Source organism: Balearica regulorum, chromosome 3 (genome assembly GCF_011004875.1).
Source record: "Balearica regulorum gibbericeps isolate bBalReg1 chromosome 3, bBalReg1.pri, whole genome shotgun sequence".
In the NCBI taxonomy this organism is placed as follows: Eukaryota; Metazoa; Chordata; class Aves; order Gruiformes; family Gruidae; genus Balearica; species Balearica regulorum.
Window position 1 is genome coordinate 26,364,291 of NC_046186.1, and position 22,180 is coordinate 26,386,470.

The 22,180-nt window shown below is 37.7% G+C and overlaps 1 protein-coding gene across 2 annotated transcripts; it reads left to right on the forward strand.

The window, feature by feature from the left end:
* Positions 1 to 152: 152 nt before the first annotated feature.
* On the forward strand, positions 153 to 21,497 carry FBXO9 (F-box protein 9). 2 transcript variants are annotated; one of them, XM_075747339.1, is made up of 13 exons: positions 153 to 452; positions 4,471 to 4,548; positions 5,534 to 5,692; positions 6,132 to 6,189; positions 9,043 to 9,142; positions 11,574 to 11,704; positions 14,636 to 14,750; positions 15,426 to 15,544; positions 15,834 to 15,924; positions 16,931 to 17,026; positions 17,803 to 17,896; positions 18,640 to 18,794; positions 20,101 to 21,497. In XM_075747339.1, the coding sequence occupies exons 1-13, from the start codon at positions 450 to 452 to the stop codon at positions 20,207 to 20,209; spliced, it is 1,308 nt and encodes a 435-aa protein (XP_075603454.1). In that variant the 5' UTR covers positions 153 to 449; the 3' UTR covers positions 20,210 to 21,497. The 2 variants fall into 2 exon arrangements, with proteins under 2 accessions (XP_075603454.1, XP_075603455.1); XM_075747340.1 differs by having other exon boundaries at positions 155 to 452; positions 4,475 to 4,548.
* Positions 21,498 to 22,180: the final 683 nt, after the last annotated feature.

A 22,180-nucleotide genomic window follows, 5' to 3' on the forward strand; every position in this document is an offset into this window, starting at 1 on the left:
TGCTCCGCCACCGTGCGGGACCGGCCTGGGAAAGTGCTGCTCCCCAGTCGGCGCGGCCGCAGCCCAAGAGAGTGTCGCCCGGAGACTACATTTCCCAGCAGGCAGCGCGCCGCACCGCTGCAGACGGGAGAGCGGCTGCGGGGCTGCGGTGCGCGCTGGGACGGGTAGTTTGCGCGTCCGGCGCCCGCGCCTCAGAGCGGCCCGTGCGTCAGGCGGCGCTCTGACCTTGCGGGTTTGTCTGGTCGTGTGTCTCCGCTGCTCCCGGTCCGCCTGCCCCTCACTCGCCGGGAAGATGGCTGCCGTACGCAGGGCCCGCAGTTACTCCCGCTGCGTGGTGCGCTTCTCCGACCGAGAACTCTGCTAATTTCCCCCCGCGGGGAGGACACACGGATCGAGCAGGGGGAGCAAAGACCCCCGGGACGGGACAGCGCCGCCCGAGCGTTGGCAGCATGGTGAGCGGGCCTGGACCGGCCGTGCCCTGCTCCCCGCTGCAGTGCGGCCCAGGGCTGGGGGTGTGTGTGCGGGGGGGGGGGGTGCGGGTGGGGGCGAGGCACCGGGCGCCCCGCGGGAAGGTGGTGGCCGTGGGGGCTCGGCCGCCGTGGCAGGTGCGGGCGGAGGGCGGCCCGGCCCCGCCCCGCCGCCGGGGGGGAAATTGAGGGGGACGGCGGCGGCGGCAAGGGGTGTGTGCCCAGGGGCGGAAGGAGCGGCCCCCCGAGCCGTGCTGCTGCCAAGCAGCCCTGCCCTGTTCGCCTGCCCGCGGCCGCCGGGCACCGGGTGACGCCTGTGGGAAGTGGCCGTGATCCCGGCCGTGATCCCACCCCGGATAACTGTGCCGCAGGGAGACGCGGCCGCCTTCTGCAGAGGGTTTGGGGCTCATGAGTGGGGCTGCTTGATTCAGGACCGTAGAAGCACAGTGTCATTACAGATGAGCATCCTCTGTCTTTCTCTTTTCCCTCAAAAACAGATGGCATAAAGTCACTTGGTAATTTAAAACAGCTCCGTGGACCAGGCACTCTACTTATTTCAGTTTGTGATTTAACATAGCAGAAATATTGTTTGGTTGGGTATTGCTTTTCTGATGGCACCTCAAAATGGATTCAAGTATCCACAATGAGAATTTGGTCATTCAAAGTTAAACCATTTATATCATTCAGGAGCTCTTAAAACTCCTTATCACTGTGATTAAAACTCTTTATTTTTGAATACATTGTTGCTTCTACCACATTGACAGAAAAATGGAGCAACTTCCTCATTTTCTTATAAAACCAAGAAGAGCGTTAGCTGTCGGTCACTGTTTCACTATCTCACGGTTGTTCATTATTTAGTTCTGTACAATTCACATGTAGCCCTGTTCAACTGGTGACAGTCACATTTGAACTGTTTCTGATCTTGGCTTTATTTTGCTGAAACAAAGATCCAAATTATTAAAGGACTTGACATTGCAGACAGTTTAGTAAGCGATTGATGTGCTCTGAGGAAATCAGCATGCAATTATTGATTGCAAAACGGTTAAAACTAAGCTGTGCAAATAAGCTAGTTTTGCATCTGGCAAATGATTTGCAAACAAATGATTTGCAAACAAATCAGAATCAAATTGACTCATCTGACTTCTTTTTACAGGTCGCAGTCTAGTTCAGATATTTACTTTTGACATGTTGACCTTTTGGTGGCTTGACTGGCTACCACTTTTCTCATGGAAAGTTATTTGAGCTGATCAGTACACACTAAGGATGCCTCACTTTCCAGCAGGATAAAGTCACTGTTCTGTATGACAACTGACACATAGCAGGAGGAAGGCCAACAGCATAAAGATGAACAGGCTAGATTTATCCACTAAGTAGCAGTTACTGTACAATGTTCGGTGAACTTCAGAAACTATAACTACAATTTAAGTATTAACAGAGTGGGGCCAAGGAGCCAGTTTTTACAAGTTACAGCCTGCTTTGGATGTGGTCTCATGAGCTGACTGCTAGTGAAGATCCTTGCTTCAGCTGTACCTGTGTTTACTCATTTGTTCCAGCAAAACCATAGGGCTTCAGCAGATTAAATAGATAGCGGAAAGGTTATTATTAACGATCAATTTTCCAGTCCAGTTAGCCACGCAGTAGCGGTGTGAATGAATTGCTTTACTGGTAAATATAGAGGGATGGTCACTTATGCTGTCATGGCTGCCAGAAGACAAGCCTTTGATAGGAGAGACCTCAGATCACACATACAGTCAGTATAGAGGAGGTAATGACAAAATCAACTTCATGATGTTTTTTGACAACTTTCAGGCCGTGGACTAGGTCTTCATGGTATGGTGTATTTTCTGTTTGGATCGAGAGGACATTTAAGTTTTAAAGAGCACTGAATAATGTTTTCGAAGCAGTTGGTCCAGAACCATGATTGACTGTGACTCAGAAATGAAGGATAAGTAGGGCAGTTGAACAGAGGTGAGGGGAGGAAAATCAAGATTCTTGAACAGGTTACTGCAACAAAAAGTTTTTGAACATGGGTTAAACTTTAGCCAGCTTCATAACCTTCTAAATAATTTTAAATTAGTTTATTTACAGACTTCATGAGTTAAAGGTTTTAATGGGTGTGTCTTTATGCACAAGGAGATAGTGTGTTGATTTTGCTCAGAACTAACTTTACTAGTCTCTGCATTTTGCAGATAAAACCAGGCTTATTCTGCCCAGACTGAGAATTGACTGGACATAATTCAGCTGCAAACCAGAAGCCTTGCACTCTGTGCAGGCAGAGGTAGGCCTTGTTTGTGTCAGCCCAGTGCAGTAATAAGGCAGTTACAAGACATCCAATTCAGTGCTAGCTCGTTCCTAGGCTCTTGCTGTTTGGCCAGTGTAGCCATAATCCCTGTATGCTAAAATAATGTGGTGATAGGACTGCTGTAACTCATAGGACATTAACTGTCTGCAATCAAATTCCAGACTCAAAACCCATGAAATTTATAAGTTATTTACTCCTCACTCAGATTTAACGTTGCTTGTGCTTTGGAGCTTACCTGTTTTCTCCACCAGGAAATTAAAAATGTACAGCCTTAAAATCAGAGTCTAGAAACAGATGCAATATCTATTTACTTTAACCAACCAACTCTGCATTATCAATTGCAACAGATAAATTGACTGAGACATCAGTGAAAATACGTTTACAGATGACAAGACAGTAAGCTCGTGGTCATTTGGGGAACCGGAGACAAGTGCTACAGCTGGACTCTAGGGAGGTGCTTGTCACAGAGAGATTAAACGTTGCCTTCCCGTCAGGTTTGCCAGTGTTCTGTAGTTTGATCATGAGCTTCCAGGTGCAATAAACATTTTCTAAATTTTCTGAATGCAGGAATGCTTTGACTTCTGCACTTTGTGCAGGAGATAGAGATTTTTTTACGAGAACTTGGAAAAATCTCACTGTCAGAATGTCACTTGAAGTCTTTGAGCACTATCTACCACAGGAAGGAGTGGGAAACAAAAGACTACATGTGGTAATCTTAATGCCAGATTTACCTTCTTATAATCTCACTTTGCATTATGTACTTGCAGAATGGTAGAAAAACCAGGATGCTTCAGCTGCAGGAAGAACTTTAAACAAATGTCTTAGTCTTTGTCGAGGGTTTTTTTTTCCTTACTGGCATCTTGCTGCTGTTGTCATTGTAGTAGTTTGTCACTGATGCTTAGAATTAGTTTTCCTTGGTTTAGTATAGATTCCATAAATCTCAGTATATTTCACAATGAAAATTTATTTGTGTCTTTTTAAGTTTTGCTCTTAAGCTAGCTGTCTTAACTCCTATGTGGAGCCCTGTTAAGTTTAGTTAAAGGTCTTATTTAAGGTCTTATTTGTTTAACCTGTCTCATAGCAGTACTGTAAATAAAACCAGCTGTCAAACTCTCATGCTAGCTTTTTATTTTCTTTTACAATTCATTTCTTGTTTAGTTTCACATGTAGTTTTTGAGATTGTCCATATTGTCCCATAATTTTCAGAAAGTATCTATTGTTACTCAAACCACTAGTCTTTCTGTGCTTTTGTAAATATTAAACAAATCAAAACTGCTGGTTATCTTTACAATGAGAAGATAGTGATTAAATTTTAGCTTCTTGTATGAAGCACACTACTGTTTAATACTGAAGCTTTGGTTCTGTGCTTTGACTTAGACACTGAATGTATTTATGCAGGTATTATGGCAATGTATTGATGCATGTAAGCCTTCAAGCAATATATAACTAATCTGTGTTGTATTGATGTGACTGAAATGCAAACCCCAGCTTCACTGGTTTAATACCAAAGTGCAAACAATACCAGTAATTTTAAGATTAATTTTTATCATCATTAAGATTGATCGGTGGGGTGGGTAGGATGGGGGAAAGGGGAGTATGCTTAAATTTTTTTTAAATGAGTGTCCATGACAGTTATGCTCTGTGAATGTGCTGTAGGGACTTATGCAGACTCTATAATCACCTTTGACTGCTCTCTACTAGGCAGAAGCTGAAGAAGATTGTCACTCTGATTTGGTAAGAACCGATGACAATGAAAGATCCGGTGAAGCAAATCTTCAGGTATGTCTCTCATGCTAGTGTTTTTTTACAAACACAGTACTGCTGTGATTTAAGCTGCATTACTAATGCTCATTTAGTTACCACACATTTGTTGATCTGACAAATGCTTAATCTGTCTGCCCCTCCAAAAGTGAAATAGATAAATTTTGCATTGTGTTCCAAATGTCAGATTCAGTCTTTGGTTATCTGTGTAGATGAAAAGAAAGTTTGTGGCAGATTTAGAATTTCTCTGAAGAACTGTAGAAATCGGACAGCTGTTTCTGTATGGATCAAATTCCAGTTTAAGTTGTCACTCTGTTCTGGAGCAGAAAGTTGATAAAAGCAGTCTGATAGAAAAGTATGCTCTCTTACAATACTAGATTTCTGTGTAGTTGCTCCCCAGAAGTCGTAATGATTGCAAGAGACATGTAAAGGTAACTTCAAAGATGCTGAAAAAAGGCATGGCAAGAATTATAACTTGTTTCACAGTCTTAGTCCTTTCTTTTTAAAAGAGACGGGAGTGTAAGGTCTTATTTGTATATTATATAAATGAGAGCCTTGATTGTCATAAAACTTACTTATACTTGTATACAAAAAATTAGGTTTTCTAAATTGTAATTTCAAGAGCTAATTGACTTCTTGCTTAAGATAACTGTGCATAAACAAGAACAAACACCATCTCTAGAAAGAATACTTTTCTGTGGAGTCTTAGATCATAACCATAGTACTAACAACCACTTCTTGAAACTATTAATTTTTCTTCTGAGGTGAACAGTTCAGATAAAAGGACAGATGTTATTGAATGAGATTGAACAAGTACTTGTGCACATTTTTAAAAAATTTACTATACAACAATTGCTAACTCTCTGTGTCTAAACCATTTAAGATTTAGAAGTGTAAAGCATAGTTTTGAAATTCTTTTTTATGTTTGTACTTTATAATTTCTCCTCAGAAGATGTACCGTCTGAATATGTGATACTAAATCAGAATTAATTGTGGTTTTTAGGCAGAGCTCCAGATGTTCAGAGCTAAGTGGATGTTTGAGCTTGCCCCAGGTATGAGTTCTAGTGGGTTGGAACCTCTGCCATGCAGAGCATCTTCAAGAGGATCTGGAGTAAAGTCTGTAGATGCCAGAGGGAAACAGGAGATAGCAAAAGAGGAAAAGGTACAAAAAATAGATGTATAATTTTGTGGGGGTTTTGTGTGTGTTAATATTGCAGTATAACTATCCTAAAAGCTAATGCTGAATTAAATCTAGAGCAAAACCAGAGTTGATTAACCTGTTGTCTCCATACCATTGTCTATCCGTAATCCTACACTGATTTTTCTAGTTTTTATGCTTGGCTTTGCATAACCTTCCCTGTCTGCTTTCTGAAAGACTGTAGGTAAGGGGCTGCAGCAGGAACATGGGTAGTTTGTTCACTGGGAATTTCATTTATGGCTTGTAGCACATGAATATGTCTTCTCACTCTATTTGTGGAATTATTTTATTCATCTCCTTCACAGGGTACAGTAGATAAGATGAAAAATAATTCTAAGTCAAGTGACAACGCACTTGTATTTGTAAGGAATTTAAGAAGTGTTCTATGTAATTTATTGCGCAGGCAAAAGAACTTTTCCTGAAGGCAGTGGAAGAAGAACAAAATGGGGCCCTTTATGAAGGTAATACAGAAGTCTACGATGAACACCCTTATTGCAGAGGAATCTAACACTGATATTTGTGCAAGACTGCATGATGCCAGTGAACTTAAACTGCAGGCTAATAGTAATTTGAGAGCTCAATTATTCGGATAAGCAAACAAACTTGCTATAAAAGGAACTGTCATATCACAGTTCTAAGGTTGAGGTGGAGCTAAAGTGAGATCAAGAAAAGAATGTCTAGCTTTCAGACAAAATGACAGTATTTTGGAATCTAGCAATGTAATGAAGCACTGGATTGCTTCTTCATATAGCGTGCTTCTTTATGTGACTTTTTTAATAGTAATTAAGCAAAGCAATTTACTATATTTCCTGTGCTCGAAGTTTTCCTCACTCCACTTAGAACTACTTAGCCCATGGAATGTTTTGTTGTTTGTTTTTTAATTTACACAGCATGCTAAGGTGGCTTCTTTAAGAATTCCTGAAGTGAATGTTTAAATCTGGTAGTCTTATTTTGTAAGGTTTGCCATAAATATTTAAGATGCTTAGGTTACTTGCCCTCTTGCTGTCAGCACTAGCAAAAAAGGAAATTCAAAGTTTTCTTCCTCATATTTAGCTTTCAGAATATATAGATCAAGAAGCCTATCTTAACTTCAGGTCTTGTGGAGATACCAGGTAATAACTGGCAACTCAGTTATTACGATGAGTTTTCTATTTCCTTCATTAAAAAAAAGGAACACAGAATGTCCGTTCCATCTTGCTCATTCACTAGAGGTTTTGGCCACTGTGGTTAAAGTGCAGGTGCAACATATGCAAAACTGAGAGTAGTCTGGAAGGTCCTGAACTTAGCCACCTGTTGAATACAAAATTTCCTTTCCACCATGGGAGTTTTCCTTCCCTTGCAAGGGATTTCTGTTTGTTGTTCCAGATCTCAAATGAACTGAGAGAAATATGAGTCCCCAGTAGGTAATAAAATGAGTTGGTTCAGTCTCTAATTTATTACATGTTTTTACAGGGCAAAATTACTTTAGGCTAAGGTATTTTGTGTGTTGGGTATAGAATTAAATGCTCAGTAAAAAAAGCCATGAGAACTAAATCTGATACATAATCTACCATTTAGGAAATCATGTAGTAGATCATGAAGGTTTTTTCATACCAACAGTTTCCAAGTAAATAGAAAAAAAGCGAGGAAAGCCATCTATTTAAGCATTGTGTATATAAAATGAAACTATAGCTTCATCTGCTTGAGTGCACTCCTTATATGTTAAACCCAGCAGCAGAAAAGTAGTAACATCTAACAGTTGCATTCACAAGGGTGTTTTAGACATCTGGATCGCATGAGTATGAATTCATTCTTTCTCAGTTTAATTTGATGTGACAAACAAAACAAAACTGTTTCTACACATATATCCATATGAGACCTTAGAGACGTGGTCCTACGCCAGACACAGATAAATTACTGAGCACATGCTGGGACATCTGTTTACAGACCACACTTCTATCTGCTGACCTGGCCCAGGTCACCAGAATCCAAGTGACATTTCAGTCTGTTTCTGAAATCTGCTGATACCTGATGTTTGTGAGACAGTTACATGCAGCAGCATGTTCATGTTGAAGTACAGTACAAGGCCTTGCTGCAAGATTAAATGCTAAAGTTGAGACTGATCTCTGTTTAGCTGGCTGCTGGTATTCCTCATCCTCACCAGCCAGAGGATAGTATTTGTCAGTCACCAACCCTGACATGAACTCAAGGAAACAGGAACACTTATTTGCCCTAAACTCAGGCTTCTCAGACTCATTAGTGTGTCAGATTCTGAGCTCCGAACTCACATGTTTTATTTTGGGTTTCATTTTGGTTTTAAGGATCCAAATTGAGGGAGAGTTGCCTGCTGGTCTTGGTATCGCCATGTCAGAGTACAAAGAGACATATAAATACATATATGATCTTAATGCTGATATTAAAAAATACTCAATGTGCATACAATTAATCCACTTAAATTCAGAAGGATCCACAGAGTTTACTCAGAAGACAGACATTCTGCAGCTTAAATAACAGTTCTTTCCCACAGGGTGATTTTCCTGGGCCTGTTTCCCTACTCAGTGTTTGTAGCATCGTTGGAGTGTTAAAGGCAGAAATACTTTTCTGCATGCTAGAAAAAGCCCGATTTGTCAGTTTTTCCTTCATACCCTATAGCTTGTGCTTGCTGCGTAGCTTTTTGAAAAGGCTGCCTTCCTCCAGTCAGGTTCCTCACCCTCAGTGTTTTGAGTGGCTTGCTTCTGTGCCTTCTGTAGTTTCCAGGGTTTTGCCACAGTAAAATTTACTTAGTTTGTGTCTGTTGTGGATGTTTTAAAAGTACAACAATATTTTGTTGATCTTTCTGACCTTTATAATGTTATGTATGTCTGAATGACTGTCTGTACTATACCAGGTACCTGCATCTTCTTACAAATTCTCTTTCACGTTCCTCAAGGTTACTTATGAATGTAATGCCTAAAATCTTTACAGCTTGTTGAGAAAGCTTCTTAAGTGCTGGGAAACAAAATCGGGACTTTGTAATGTTTTAATGTAAACTTTTGTACTCTGTAACTGAATTTGTAGTGGTTAAAGTAAATCTGCAAAAGCTAAAACACATCTGAGAGAGCTCTTTATTCTGAAAGAGTACATGAAGTTTTTAGGTTTGAAAATAGGTGCTTAATATGCCTCTCTCCTGTATTGAATCTAAACCTAATCAGTTTAGATTAAATAAGATTTACTAGGCAAAGGCCTTTTCCACCTTTTTAATGCTTCTAGCTGAAGCCATCTCTCTGAAAAAAATCTTTGCTTTGATAAGCTAGTCTAGGCATCAGACATGTTTAAACATTAAATCTTTATTTCAGCCATCAAGTTTTATCGTCTAGCCATGCAACTTGTACCTGACATAGAGTTTAAGATTACCTATACGCGGTCCCCAGATGGTGATGGAGTTGGAAAGAGGTGGTAAGTATGGCAGTTTACTAATTAAGTGCATAGGAGTACTGAAACCTGAAATTTTGTCTCTGAAGCCTATGAATGCTCCACTGTGATATGCAGTTGTCTCTTAATATTTGGAAAACTTCTCTACTTTCATTTGAATAGACTGCTTCATATAAAGTTTACAGATGCATTAGTCCAAGGAGGACTTTTCTATGCTGTAGTTCAAAGATGGTAACAGGCTTGTTTGGAGCTAGGTAAATTCAAGTGGAAGGATTACAAATAGTTCTGTTGTTACTTCAAACAGAAAAAGAAGAAAGCATCAGTCACTTTATGACTTTTTACTTCTGATTTTCAGTTTTATGAGTTAAATGATTAGGATCAGCTACAAAATTGTAGATGGCAAAAAGATCAATTAGTGAAAGCTTTGTACCATGGAATAAGTATCATAATTAAGCAAAGGAGTATACTACTGCCCTTGTGCTGACTAACACAGCCAAATGGGAACATTTCCAGTAAGTAGAGCAGTACATTTAGAAGCTCATAGATTGTAATCTGAGTAGTCTACTCTCTCGTCATTACAAGCATCAGAATACCCCTAGCCTCAACATGACAAATGTGTAGCAGCTTAAGGTTGACCTACCTTGAGCCCGAGACTTAAGTTTGAGGACAGGATTCAGGTTAGGGCCAAAACTTCTGGTAGTGTAGTGAAGACAAGCCTATGAAACAGAGCTTCCAAATTCACTGTTTACTGGTAGCAGCCATAGATGCTACTGGTAGCAGACATAGATACTTCTGATAGCTACAAGAAACCAAGAGTTTTAAAACTGAGAATAAAAGAGGAAAGTACAACCATGTCTGTTTGGTATTACTAGCTCATCTTGTTGCCCCAGGGCAATACAGCTTCAGTGCAGTAGTTAGCTTACCTTATTCTCTTTTATATTGAGTCGAGTGCTTTATTTACATCTGTTACTTGTAGTTTCTAAATGCATTGCTACCATGAATGCATTGCTACTGTGAATTCTTTGCTGTGCATTTGTGCACTAGGAAAAATACTGGATGATAAACTACAGTCACAAAAAAATCTTGATTATGATTATTTTTTATTTTAGCATAATTTTCTCTATTCCCTTCATTAAGCCTCTCTATCCATCTGCCACTTAGTGTATGTATTTTCATTCAGTTTTGTAAATATTGCTGCACTGTCCCCAGCACTACATGGCAGTGATGGAAAAACAGCCAGTACTCTTAATTGTTTAAAAGCACTATTTGCAGAGGTGTCTCTTTTAAAGAGATTCTAGTTGTGGTGGCTTTGCTTTCTAAATTACGGTTTTAGGTGTTTCATGCAATCTTGGTGAGAAAAAACAAATTACACAATTACATTTGTAAAAACGATTTACAGCATGGCCTGTAAGTATTGGGGACTGGCCATCATATTTATCAAAATAAAGGAAGGTATGTTCAGTGCAGTATCTTACTATGGTCTTGGTTATGACAGGCCCAATCATAATTGTCTGTTCTACAATACTTTAAAACCCATTGCTAGGTCTGCTAATTGCTTGCTTAGATTCTCAGCTCATTCTGTTAAGCTTGTTTAGAGTAGAACTGAATAATATTAAACAGTGACTGGAAGATCTCTTGGCTAGCTTGTATGCCACCAGGTCAGGGGAAATAAAGTGTTTTGTGATGAGATCAAGGAGAGTTGTTTAGTTTGTGGTTACTTGGTGCAAGGAAGCATGCACCTGTTAAAGGATCATATTATGACATACAACTTTATTTTTTTTTAAATGTGGTAATGTTCTTTTATTGCTTAGTAATCCTTCAAATTTACTGACGAGTAGCAAGCATATTGCTTCTGTTCTGCGATCTTGTTCTTGCTCCTGAATTTTTTTGTCTGCCTATTTGCAGAATTGGTAAAAAGTAGTTTTCCTAAAGGAGAGTTTTTCTTTATTACTGATGAAGAAACCCAATGAGGATCACTCTTGAGTGAATAATGCAAGAGTTTAAAAGAAAAAAAGTCCTTAATTGTTTTCAGTGTCTTACATTGTGACAAGGATTACAAAATGTAATTTTCCATCAATTACAATAATTTATTTTCTGCATATGGCTTATCTTAGACAAAGTAAAACATCAGATTTGTCTTTTCATGGTGTCAAGCAATTCTTCAGTGACTTCACTAAAAACAGTGAACAGTGAACTCTCAAATCCAAAAAGAATCTGGAATTGGAATTAAATGAAAAAAAAAAATGTTACTGTCAGATGTGTTCCAGTAAAATCTAAATGAACTTGATAGGATTGCAGTACTTGTTTTATCATACGATGAAACAAAACTGCTTTAAAAACATACAGGAAACAACTATATTGAACGAGGGGTAAGACAGCGGATTGATGCCAAGGTAAGGACATCTGTTGGTATGTTTTGTCTAATATCACAGCGTTGGCATTCCCTCTTTTCTAGTGTTGAGGATAACAAAGAGGATGACAAAATGGCTGATCTCCTGTCGGATTTCCAGCAGCAGTTAACTCTTCAGGAATCTTCAGTCAAACTCTGTCAGCCTGAGGTTGATGTCAGCCAGACCCATATCTCAGGTATGAGATAAGATACACTGTAAGAATTCAGAGGCAGAATTCATAGAGATATTTCACTCTGACTTTATTAAAACATGTCTCCTTCATTCTAAAGCCATCTTTAAAGAAACGTACACAGTATCTCCTCTTTTTTTACTTTTATAGTTACATGTAAAGGAAAAAAAAATAAATCATCAATGAGCCGAACAGATCTTTTTCTCATACATGATTTTGCCTTTATCGCACAAGCTTTTCCATGTAGTACTACTACTAAGTAGAGTTTTTCAGTATCAGAGTCATACTTAAAAGTAGCAACTTGTAGAAACAGATTTGCTGAAGTATTCCAGTTTTCTTTCTAGTTAATGTTTGAAAAAGTGAAATGTGGGGTTTTTTGGTTTGGTTTGCAAATATTTATTAAAATTCTTAAGTGAGAGTAAGAGAAAATTGTTCTGTGAAGAATATACATATTTGCATTTCCTGTTTTTATCTGATTCTGTATCAGATTTTTACCGCAAATACGTGTTCAGGTTCAGCAAGACTATACGACATAGCTAGAAAGGCTTTTGAAGGTTAATGATTTTCAGTGCTTCAGTTCTAGGATAGTCATCCCGAGACTTCCTTATGAGATCTAAATTATAGAGAGATTGTATAAGCTATGAACTCTCTTAAAATCAGGTGCCTCGAAAGCATGTGTGTTTTGCATCCCAAATTAACAATTGCTCTTGGAAATCTTGGCCTAATCTCCTCTGTTCTGCTCAAGGAAGGAAATAAAGTAAATGTCGCAAGTCAATGTTCAAGTCAAAACATAAAGACAATGGGATTTTGTTTAAATTTTATTTTAACAACTGTGGCATTGTGCACTTGGGAAAGCATCTTTTCTTTTTTTGCCAGTAAAGTCAAGATGTTATAGACATTATTATAAAGTGATCTCAGGAGATGTCTCTTTTGAGCAGCAATCTTGGTCTCTTTCTAGTTTTATTTTCTACCTTCCTGCTAGTCCTTTGTTACAGTATCTTGTTTACTGTTTTATAGCAGAGTGAAAACTCTTAAAATCATGATGTCTGCTTCAGAATTTAGTAGGCTGGAAAGAATCCTTTTTGGTCATCACAGTAGTACAACAGTGGTAGACCTTAGCAGCCCAAGCAAAGCTGAAACAATGTGAAGCAACAGATCCGGCTGAATTGGTTCCCTGTATTACATTTTACATTCTGTTGGCATTAATAATCTTAGACTACTGGTTAACCCTTAGTACAGAGCAGGATCAGTCCTCTGCTGTGTAACTGACATGCTGAATATATTTACTTCCCTTCCCTAGTATATGAACAGTTTTTATTTACGGTCAGTAATTTGCTTGGGGTTTTGGTTTGGGGTTTGGTTTTGGGTTTGGTTTTTTTTTTTTTTTTCCTTTTACAGGAGTAAGACTTAGGACCAAGATAGCATTCTTCACCAGAAATACTATAATATTTTTCCTACAAGGTGTGCCCAGTATCTGAAGCAGTGTCTTAACAATCCCTAATTTACTAGAAATTTAGAAACATGGATGGTAATATAGATAATCAAAGGCTGTGGCTGACTGGTGACTTTCAGAGTGGAAAATGTATATCTGTTTGCACTAGTAGCAGATTTTTAAGCCTTTGTATCTCCCATTCTGCAAGACACTAAGATTTCACATACCGAAGAGCTCCTAAATTGCCAGAGACTGTTTTGTGCCTTGTAGCATTAAATACTTCTGCACAACTTTTGTTTCTACTGGAACATTAATTTAATGGTTGCAAATACAGGCAGTAGAGCAAATTTATGACTTCTGAATAATAAAACATAGAAAACTGATGCCGAATGACATGTGTATACTTTTTATCATGTTAGTATTTGGAAATGTGAAACTTAAGTTTCCTCAAATTTTATAGGAAAAACAGCCTCGTTGGATTTGTGAGAGCGCAGCAATGCAGTTTTAAAGAAGCATGGTTTTTTACTAAAAATCAGAATTCTATTAAATTGCAGTCTCTACCCCAGCATTTACAGCTAGTTACTGTTTTATGTACCTTTGTGCCACTCAACTATTTTCTCCATTTGATCTCAAAGCAGTTATACTAAGTAAAATCTTCAAGTCTCATGTGCATGTGGTGATACAGTTCAAGCCATAGGCTCTGGAAAGCAGCAGTATTTTAAAAGAAATGAAGTGTAATTCCTGATGCTGTAAGATTAGTAAACAAGATGATACACAACTGAAAAAAACAGAGAAAACTTAAGGAGTCAGAAAATTGTTAGAAAGAATTTTGGCTTCATTTCCCAGGGCTTTCTCATTTAACTTTTAATGCTAGGGAAATTATTATATGATCTTGTGGAGCTTTGATGAGGATTCTGTCATTATCTTGTACTACGTTAGAAAAAGTCTTTCAACACAACAGTGCTGTGTAATACCATTTTCAATCACTGGATCTGTACCACAGATAGAGTGATACCATGTCACGTTCATAGGGGATAGTTTGTTCTTAGGACCTGCTATCCAATACTGAACCTGAGCTGAGCTTATTTAGCTTGTCATGCAAAAGCAGTAGTATGCTTTGAGGTAATGTTACACACTAGGTCAGTTTGAAGAAAATACTGTTTCACAGGCACTATGGATGTACAATGTATATGCAGAATTTTTGGTATAACATCTTACAGTTGTGGATATTTGTAGGCTAAAACTGTGTTTTATCCTATCATTTTACCATAATGCACTTTCAACCCCTGATTTTTGTTCTTTCATTATGTGACTTTTTTCTAATATAGAGTGAGTTTTTTAATTAAAGAGCATTTTTTTTGTTTCCTGACATCTGGCTACAATATGAAAAAGTAGGATTTTTTTATGGAAAGTCAGAACTTCAGTAATGGTCAAACCTAGAATTATAGGTAAGCTATTGATTTGCAGGTTACCATCTAACAAGGATTTCTTTTTTCTCTTTGCAGTGTTGCCTATGGAAGTACTAATGTACATTTTCCGATGGGTGGTTTCGAGTGATTTGGACCTGAGATCATTAGAGCAATTATCTCTTGTTTGTCGAGGATTTTACATTTGCGCCAGGTATCGTAGATAAGTTATCTAGAGTGAAGCTTCTCTCTGCTCTAAGGAAGAAAAAAGAGCTTTTCTATGCTCAAGCATATGTAAACAGTATGTAGAGGTGGATAATAAATCCATAGAGCAAAACTGCCTGTGTTAGAAAGGTGATTTTTATTTTTTTTGCTTTTAGGCTGTTAAATCATACATGTAGGACTATATCCTGCTTTGTCTTCCCATGCCAGTTTTCATGTTATGCTCCTCACAGTGCTAATCAGCTTTTGAATACACCACTAAATGGTATGTTAGATAGATGACTTCACTGTAATAACAAATGTTGCTGAAAGTCTTACTTGCTCTACCTTGTTTGAACATTGCAAGGTCTCCAAAATAATGTCTCTTGTGTTGTCATCTTCATATGGCCACACAGAGAAGTGCCAGGCTGCTGCAATGTTGTTGTTCTGTACTTGGCTGAAAATGGCATTGTGTTCTTGAATTTCACTGGGAGGAGGAAGTGGCTGTCAAATGCTCCAGGACTAAATAAATTAGTCAATGATTTTAAATTCTGACCTATTGTTGTTCAAGAAAGTTTCTTTCAGTTGCATCCAAGCCAAATAATGGGAGGGTGTTACTTTGATATGTAAAAGCTAAACAAGTTTTGCAGGAAAGTTACGGGATTTGCTTTTTTCTCATTTTCACTAGAGATCCCGAAATCTGGCATCAAGTCTGTTTGAAAATATGGGGCAGGAGCTGCAATAAACTTGTTCCGTATGCCTCTTGGAGGGAAATGTTTTTGGAAAGGCCTCGTGTTCGATTTGATGGTAAGATGTACTTTTGGAAACTGTTTTTTTACTGCATGTAACTGTGACAGAAACAGTCAGGTAGGTTTGATGTTTATGACATTTTTAGACCTAATCTGTATTTGTTTGGGCTTTTGAATCTGTAGGGCATCTGTAAAGAGAAGGGAAGGGTACAGGGATGAAAATAAAACCACTCATGTATTTAAGTAACAAAAGTAAACTCAAAAGTTTTGAATTATTGGGGTTTTTTCATCTTAAATATTTATGTACTTAATTTTTGTTTGTATGCTTATATCTTCCTTTCCTGTAGGTGTATATATCAGCAAGACAAAATACATACGTCAAGGAGAACAATCTCTTGATGGTTTCTATAGAGCATGGCACCAAGTGGAATATTACAGGTAGAACTGTAGTACAATGAGTGAGTGAAATGTTTCTCTCTCTTAAGTTCTTTAAATCCAGCCCTTGATATCACAAATATTAATCATTCTGTAAAACTCAATGGAACTACTACAGTGTGCAAAGCTGTGTATATTTTTTGAGTATAGGCCTTAAGAAATAGGATTTATTATGGTTGTTAGAGATGAGCTTAGAAACACATTTTGTCCTCAGTTGTACCATCTCATGTGGCTAAAACTTAAACAGTAACAACAGTAGTAATCGTCCACAGATTTCTTTGCCCAAATCACTTCCTTTACATTTCTGATACAATACTATTTTCAGTAAAGGGAAAACAAGTGATTATACAGGAATTGTCTTTTATTTGTAACCAACTGTAGATAATCAAGAGGCTATGCTTTCTCAACTCGCTGTGTATACCTTGCCTTTTGTTTCCTCAGCTTGTTTTTCTGCTGTTCTTCATCTTGCTGTTCCCAGCATTTATTGTTCCATTCTGCTGTCCCTTCTGAGACTGGAAACTGTTAATAGAAATCATTGAATCTCATGGTTATTTCTGTAGTTTCACAAACATCAGCACTGTATCTGAGTATTGCAAAAATGAAAAAGTCCATGTGACATTGTCCATTCTCTGATACTGTAGTTAAGATTTTGTTGCCTTTGTCTCAAATCAGTGCTAGGAATGGAAAAACTTACTTGACGTCAGTTTTGATTCCAGGGTAGCCTTCTTGCTCTGATTAGAGGTGACAAAACTCCTGAACTTCTGCCCTCTTTCATAACTCTTCATAACTTGATCTTTTAATCTTCAAAACTCTCTTTTGATCTCTAATCTCTTTTTTTCTGTTATATCATGTGTGAAAAAATATGTTTTCAAATCCTATTACCTATTAAGTTCTATATCCTTCTGGGAAACATCCTGTGATTTTTTTTTTTTTTTTTTAAATACAAACCCAACAACCAACAGAAAAATAATGTTTTCTAGGTTTGTATTGTGTAATTATATTTTTGCAGGTATTTGAGATTCTTTCCAGATGGTCAAGTTATGATGCTGACAACTCCCGAAGATCCTCCATCTATAGTTCCTCGCTTACGGACTAAAAATACAAGGTTATTGAAATAAAATATTTAGCTCTGCAGTTTTCACCTTGCTTTTACCTGGCAATTCCTATTTACTTTTGTCTCAGATTCTACATTCTGGCTTAGCAAAATGAGTAAAAATACAGTGTTATTTATATTGTGTCATAGATGTTTATAGTTCTCTTCTGAGAACTACAAAAAATTTTGGTCTTTATGCAAAGATATCTTTCATTTTAAGGTCCTGATAATTGTAATTAGATTTCCTTTGCGGGTTATGTGATCTTAGACTTTTAAAGGAAGTAGATGGAAGAATACATGCTATTAGCTTGATGGTTTTAGAATCCTTTCAAAGATACTGGTTTGTTATTGACTGCCTTCTCACACTTCCTTGACTGTTTGAAGGAAAATGAAGGTTTTGGTGGGATATGACTAAATTATTGCTTGATTTCTTTTTGATGTTTGCATGAACTTGTTAAAAATATAGAAGATTGTTTGTGACTTCGTAACAGGTTTGAGCTGTTCACTAGAAGTCTGAAAATACTTAGTAGTACACTAGGTAAAACTGACTAGCTTATCTTTACTGTCCTATCTGGGAAAATTAAAAGCAACCTTCCAAAATGTTTTCATCATTTCATTTCATCAATGAGCCTGGTACTTCACTAAATGGAAATAAAAAATTGTTTCCTTGATTATGATAGGTAGTCAGTCTTCTTTTCATTGCTGATATTTGTATTATAAGTACATCACTCTTTTGAGACAGAGAATATTTGTATGTTGTTGAAACTATCTTCCTCTTAACCTTCCAGAACGGATGCAATCTTGCTTGGCCATTATCGCCTTTCCCAGGAAACAGACAATCAAACCAAAGTATTTGCTGTAATAATGAAGAAAAAGGAAGAGGTTGGTAGCAAAATAGGATAGAGGAAAAACAGTTTAAGGAGGGGGCTTTCTAGTAAGTTTTTTCTCAGACTGAGTATTTTAAGGCACCTGAAGATTTGCATTGCACCATAGAATTAAAATATGAATTTCAGTTTTTAAGTGGTTTACAATAATATATAAACATGGTAATTTATCTTATCTTTTTTCCCAAATCTGTAATAGTCTTTTTATTAAGACAGATAAATATCTTGTTCACGTTTGAACAACGGTTCTCCCCCTTAGGCTTAATTGCCATATGTGATGCTGTTGGGTAGTTTGTTAACATTGTTAACAAACAGAAGGGAAGGATGAAGAGGTCATTTTCTGAGATGAGTTTTGACTGTGTGCAGTTATGTTCCCCAACGTTAAATAAAACTAAATAAGCAGTGTTCATTAATTGAACTCTGAATGATTTGGTTGACTTATTTACAGGACAAAATTTTCAGATTAACAAAGCATCTGTCAAGAGAAACTTGTGACAAGTCAGAAGTGTTACATTACTTTACAGTGAGTTTGCATAGTTTAGGTGGTGTCCTCCACACTTACTTTCTTTGAAAACTTCTTCCTTAAGTAACATCTAAATTGATGCATTTTCAAGGAATACCAGTACTTGCTTTTAAGTATGAGAGTTTAACAATCTGTCCTCACAGTTACTTAGGCCTCAGGATAAACAGTTGCACTATGTGTTCTTTGTAGGTCATGAAACTTGTTTTCTCTTTGTACAGAAACCAATTGACTACCACAAATACAGGTATTTCCGCCGTGTTCCTGCGCAAGAAACAGATCACAGTTTTCATGTAGGACTACAGTTGTGCTCCAGTGGGCGCCAGAGGTTCAACAAACTTGTCTGGATACATCATTCTTGTCACATTACTTACAAGTAAGTAAACAGAGAGTAAGATCAAAGAAGGATACTTAGCTGTAGAAACATAGGTGACATTAATTTGTCCAGTACTAAGTACAGAAGATTTAAAGACTATGAGACTTACAAGGCTTTAACAAAATGTCCTGAAAAGGGTAACTGGTCCTGATTTGATATATCATAATGAACTTTTAAGAAAACCCAATATTTTAGTAACTTTTTACAATGGTATGGGAAGTTTCCTAAGTAGTAGAACCACAGTATTTTGGCCATTTAAAGGATTTATGCACAGTGTTTGAATGATTTCAGAACTGAATCGGGGTTGAATGATTGGGGTGTTTCTAGTAAAGGGGTGTGGAAAACAGGTATTCATTGAGGTCTGTTTTCCTCTGTGGGTGTGCAAGCTAGAAATTTCTGCACACATCATGTGAGAACTGTAACGCTTACAAACTATATAATCCAGCAGTGTACAATACGGGCATGTGACCAGCTGTTCTGATCACTAACCAAGCAAGAGTCATGGCCACTGTTCTTGCACCTGACACTAAATTACTGGCAAGTTGGCTGTTTGATGTTGGCATTTAGGGTGGATTTAGGCCTTGTCTTCCAGTCTTAATCTCTATATCCAATATTTTTATAGGGACATAGCTCAGCTATTGAGCTGTAAGTATATACAATCTAGTAAGTAAACTACTGGTGTTTGGGAGTATAGGTAACTTCCATAAACAGAAAAATTGCTTTTATAAAACCTAATATTTTCATACCTGATTTATGAAGAAGTGGAAGTATTACAGACATTCTTTTCAGTGTGAAGTTTCTGTACTGCTCAGGTTCTGCTGCACTTCAGTATGGTGGTGTCCTTTTGAAACTAGATTAAAGATAAGTGTAAAACACAGCTAGGAGGATGTATGCTTTTTGTCACTCATGTTCAGAAATACTTGGGTTTCTTCTTTTTCAAGTTTTGAAAACATGTAGGTTTTTGCTGTCACTGTATTCTGAACTCAGGGTTCTAAGTGAAACAAATGAAAGGATTTTTTGACTTCAATATTAATATAGTGAGTTGAATGACATCTTGTGCTGTTTCAAGTCTTGGAGCTAATAAGAATGGAAGGGGAAAGTGGTCTCTTTGATAATAAAATAGAAGTATATTGTATATAGTGTGATTCGGCCAACATTCAAATGCTTTCAGAAGGAGGCAGTATGAAAGGTGCTTACATTCCAGCTATAGTTTGGTGCATACACTGTACTGTGGAAAATGATTGCATTACTGAGGGACTTAAAAGGCAACTTGTGTCTAATTTAACTTTTACAATACTCTTTGCAGATCGACTGGTGAGACAGCTGTTACTACTTTCGACATTGACAAAATGTACACCCCTTTGTTCTTTGCACGAGTGAAGAGCTTTACTGCATTTTCAGAAAAGCCGCTCTAAGAAACACCTTTTCCTCTCCCAACTCTTGCATGAATAAAAGGTTGTAGCTAATGAGCACTTAAGTTATAAATGTGTATATATCTGGGATATTTTAAAATTCTGGGGAATCTTTTGAAGGCAGTATGTTCTATCTGATTACGAACGGCTGGGGTTTTGTTTTGAGATCAAGCTTAGGAGTATTAAACACCTTTACTTTGTGACAAGAATTTGCTAACAAAGTTTTGTTGTTTGTTTTGTTTTGTTTTTTTAAACAGATTTTTTAAAATCAGTCTGCTTAAAATGTAAGTCTTCATCTGCCTGGACACTGGTTTGTCCAGAAGGAATTGTTATAGGAAAATGTCACTGTCCATGGGACAGTGTGCATGGTCTCTGGTGAAAGCTTGAAATGTGAAGGGAAGAAAGTTGTCTTATATCTGTTAAACTTTGTGACTTAAAAGAACTTCAAATAAATGTTTTCTTTAAATTAAACTTATTTTGTTTGCCTTTAAGATCTGGCATTTTGTCAACATCAACCTTAAGTAAAAACAATCAAGGGCAAGCAAGCATGACGTATAAAATCTAATCGCAAAGGTACATCCCCACCAATGCAGTGATGTCAGTTGGTCATAAATGTCATTTAATCTTGATAGAAGTTCAGTGGAGCCTGCCTTCTCGACAGGCACAAAGGAGAGAGGGTTACGGGCAGTGAGTTGTTCTCTTGTACCGTAGGACGAGTTTGCAGGGTACGTGGCTCTGCTTGGGAAGTGTCACAGTGCAGTAGCGACGTGCTGGTGTGTACTGGTTGTGCATTGGCCAGGTCTGAATGCACAGGGAAGCAGGGCTCAGTTGGACGTGATTGTAACGTGTTCTAACCCTTCATCTAACCTCGCTACAGATGCTGTAAACCTTTCAAGCATTTGTTGTACTAAGATAAATTTTGAGGCTGCTGTAGATGTTCAGGTGCTGTGTACTGCTAATCATGAAGTGTACCTTGAGGTTTGGTGCAGGTACTGTACGCTGCTTCTCCTGCATATGTCGCTTGGGGGTGTAGTGCAGACACTGTAATGCCGCTTATTATATATGTATCTTGGATTCTGAAAGAATTTAAGCTTTTTAGTGTAGTTTTTTTAAAGATATTTTGCATAATTTACCATTGAACATCTCGTTTCCAAATACTGACCTGGACTTGAGGACTAAAATGTGAAAGCTGTGGAAAGAACTATACTTGTTCCATAATTTATAAAGTGTATCTTTGCAAGGAGCTACATGATTAAAAATACATCAATAAATCATGATTTTGAACACGAAATCCCTTGCAATTTCTTATTTTGCCAAGAAATCATTATTTTCATACAGGTAAAGATGATTAGTTAGGAGTTACCAAGCATAAACTACATGCTAGGCAAGATTGAGAGGTAGAATTAACCTCTTAATGACTTTTTATTATACTACTGACAGGTTATTTGAGGAAAGCAGAGAAGCTTTCAGGTACGTGAGTTCTGAATAAGGATGTGTGTATCTGAAACTTCATGCGTTTTCTAGCTAGTCTAATGAGACTGCCTACAACCCTTCTTTGGCCTATGTCCTTAGACTCCAATTGCGTTATTACTTCATACAACAGAATGTTTAATAAGGTGTGTATTGTGTTCTCATTGCTGAAGGGAAAAATGATTGCTTAGAGTATTAGCGTCATGTTTTGAAATACTGCCAAGTTTGTAAACAGGGAAAGACATTAGTTACCTACACTTTTTTGAGCATGAAAGATAAAGATCCAATTCTGCCTGCAGAGAAACATCAAAAGTTTTTGTCACAAGAATCAGAAGATGATACCGATTATTTGTTAAGGAATAGTTTTGTCCACTAACCAGGCTGGATGTAATAGAAGAGCCTTTCAATTCAAAGCTCTTTTCACAAGACTTACCTGCTGCTTCTGAGCTTTTCTTTTTTCTTGCCTTGGCCGTGTGTTTGAAATGCACTCTGGTCGTAAAGGAA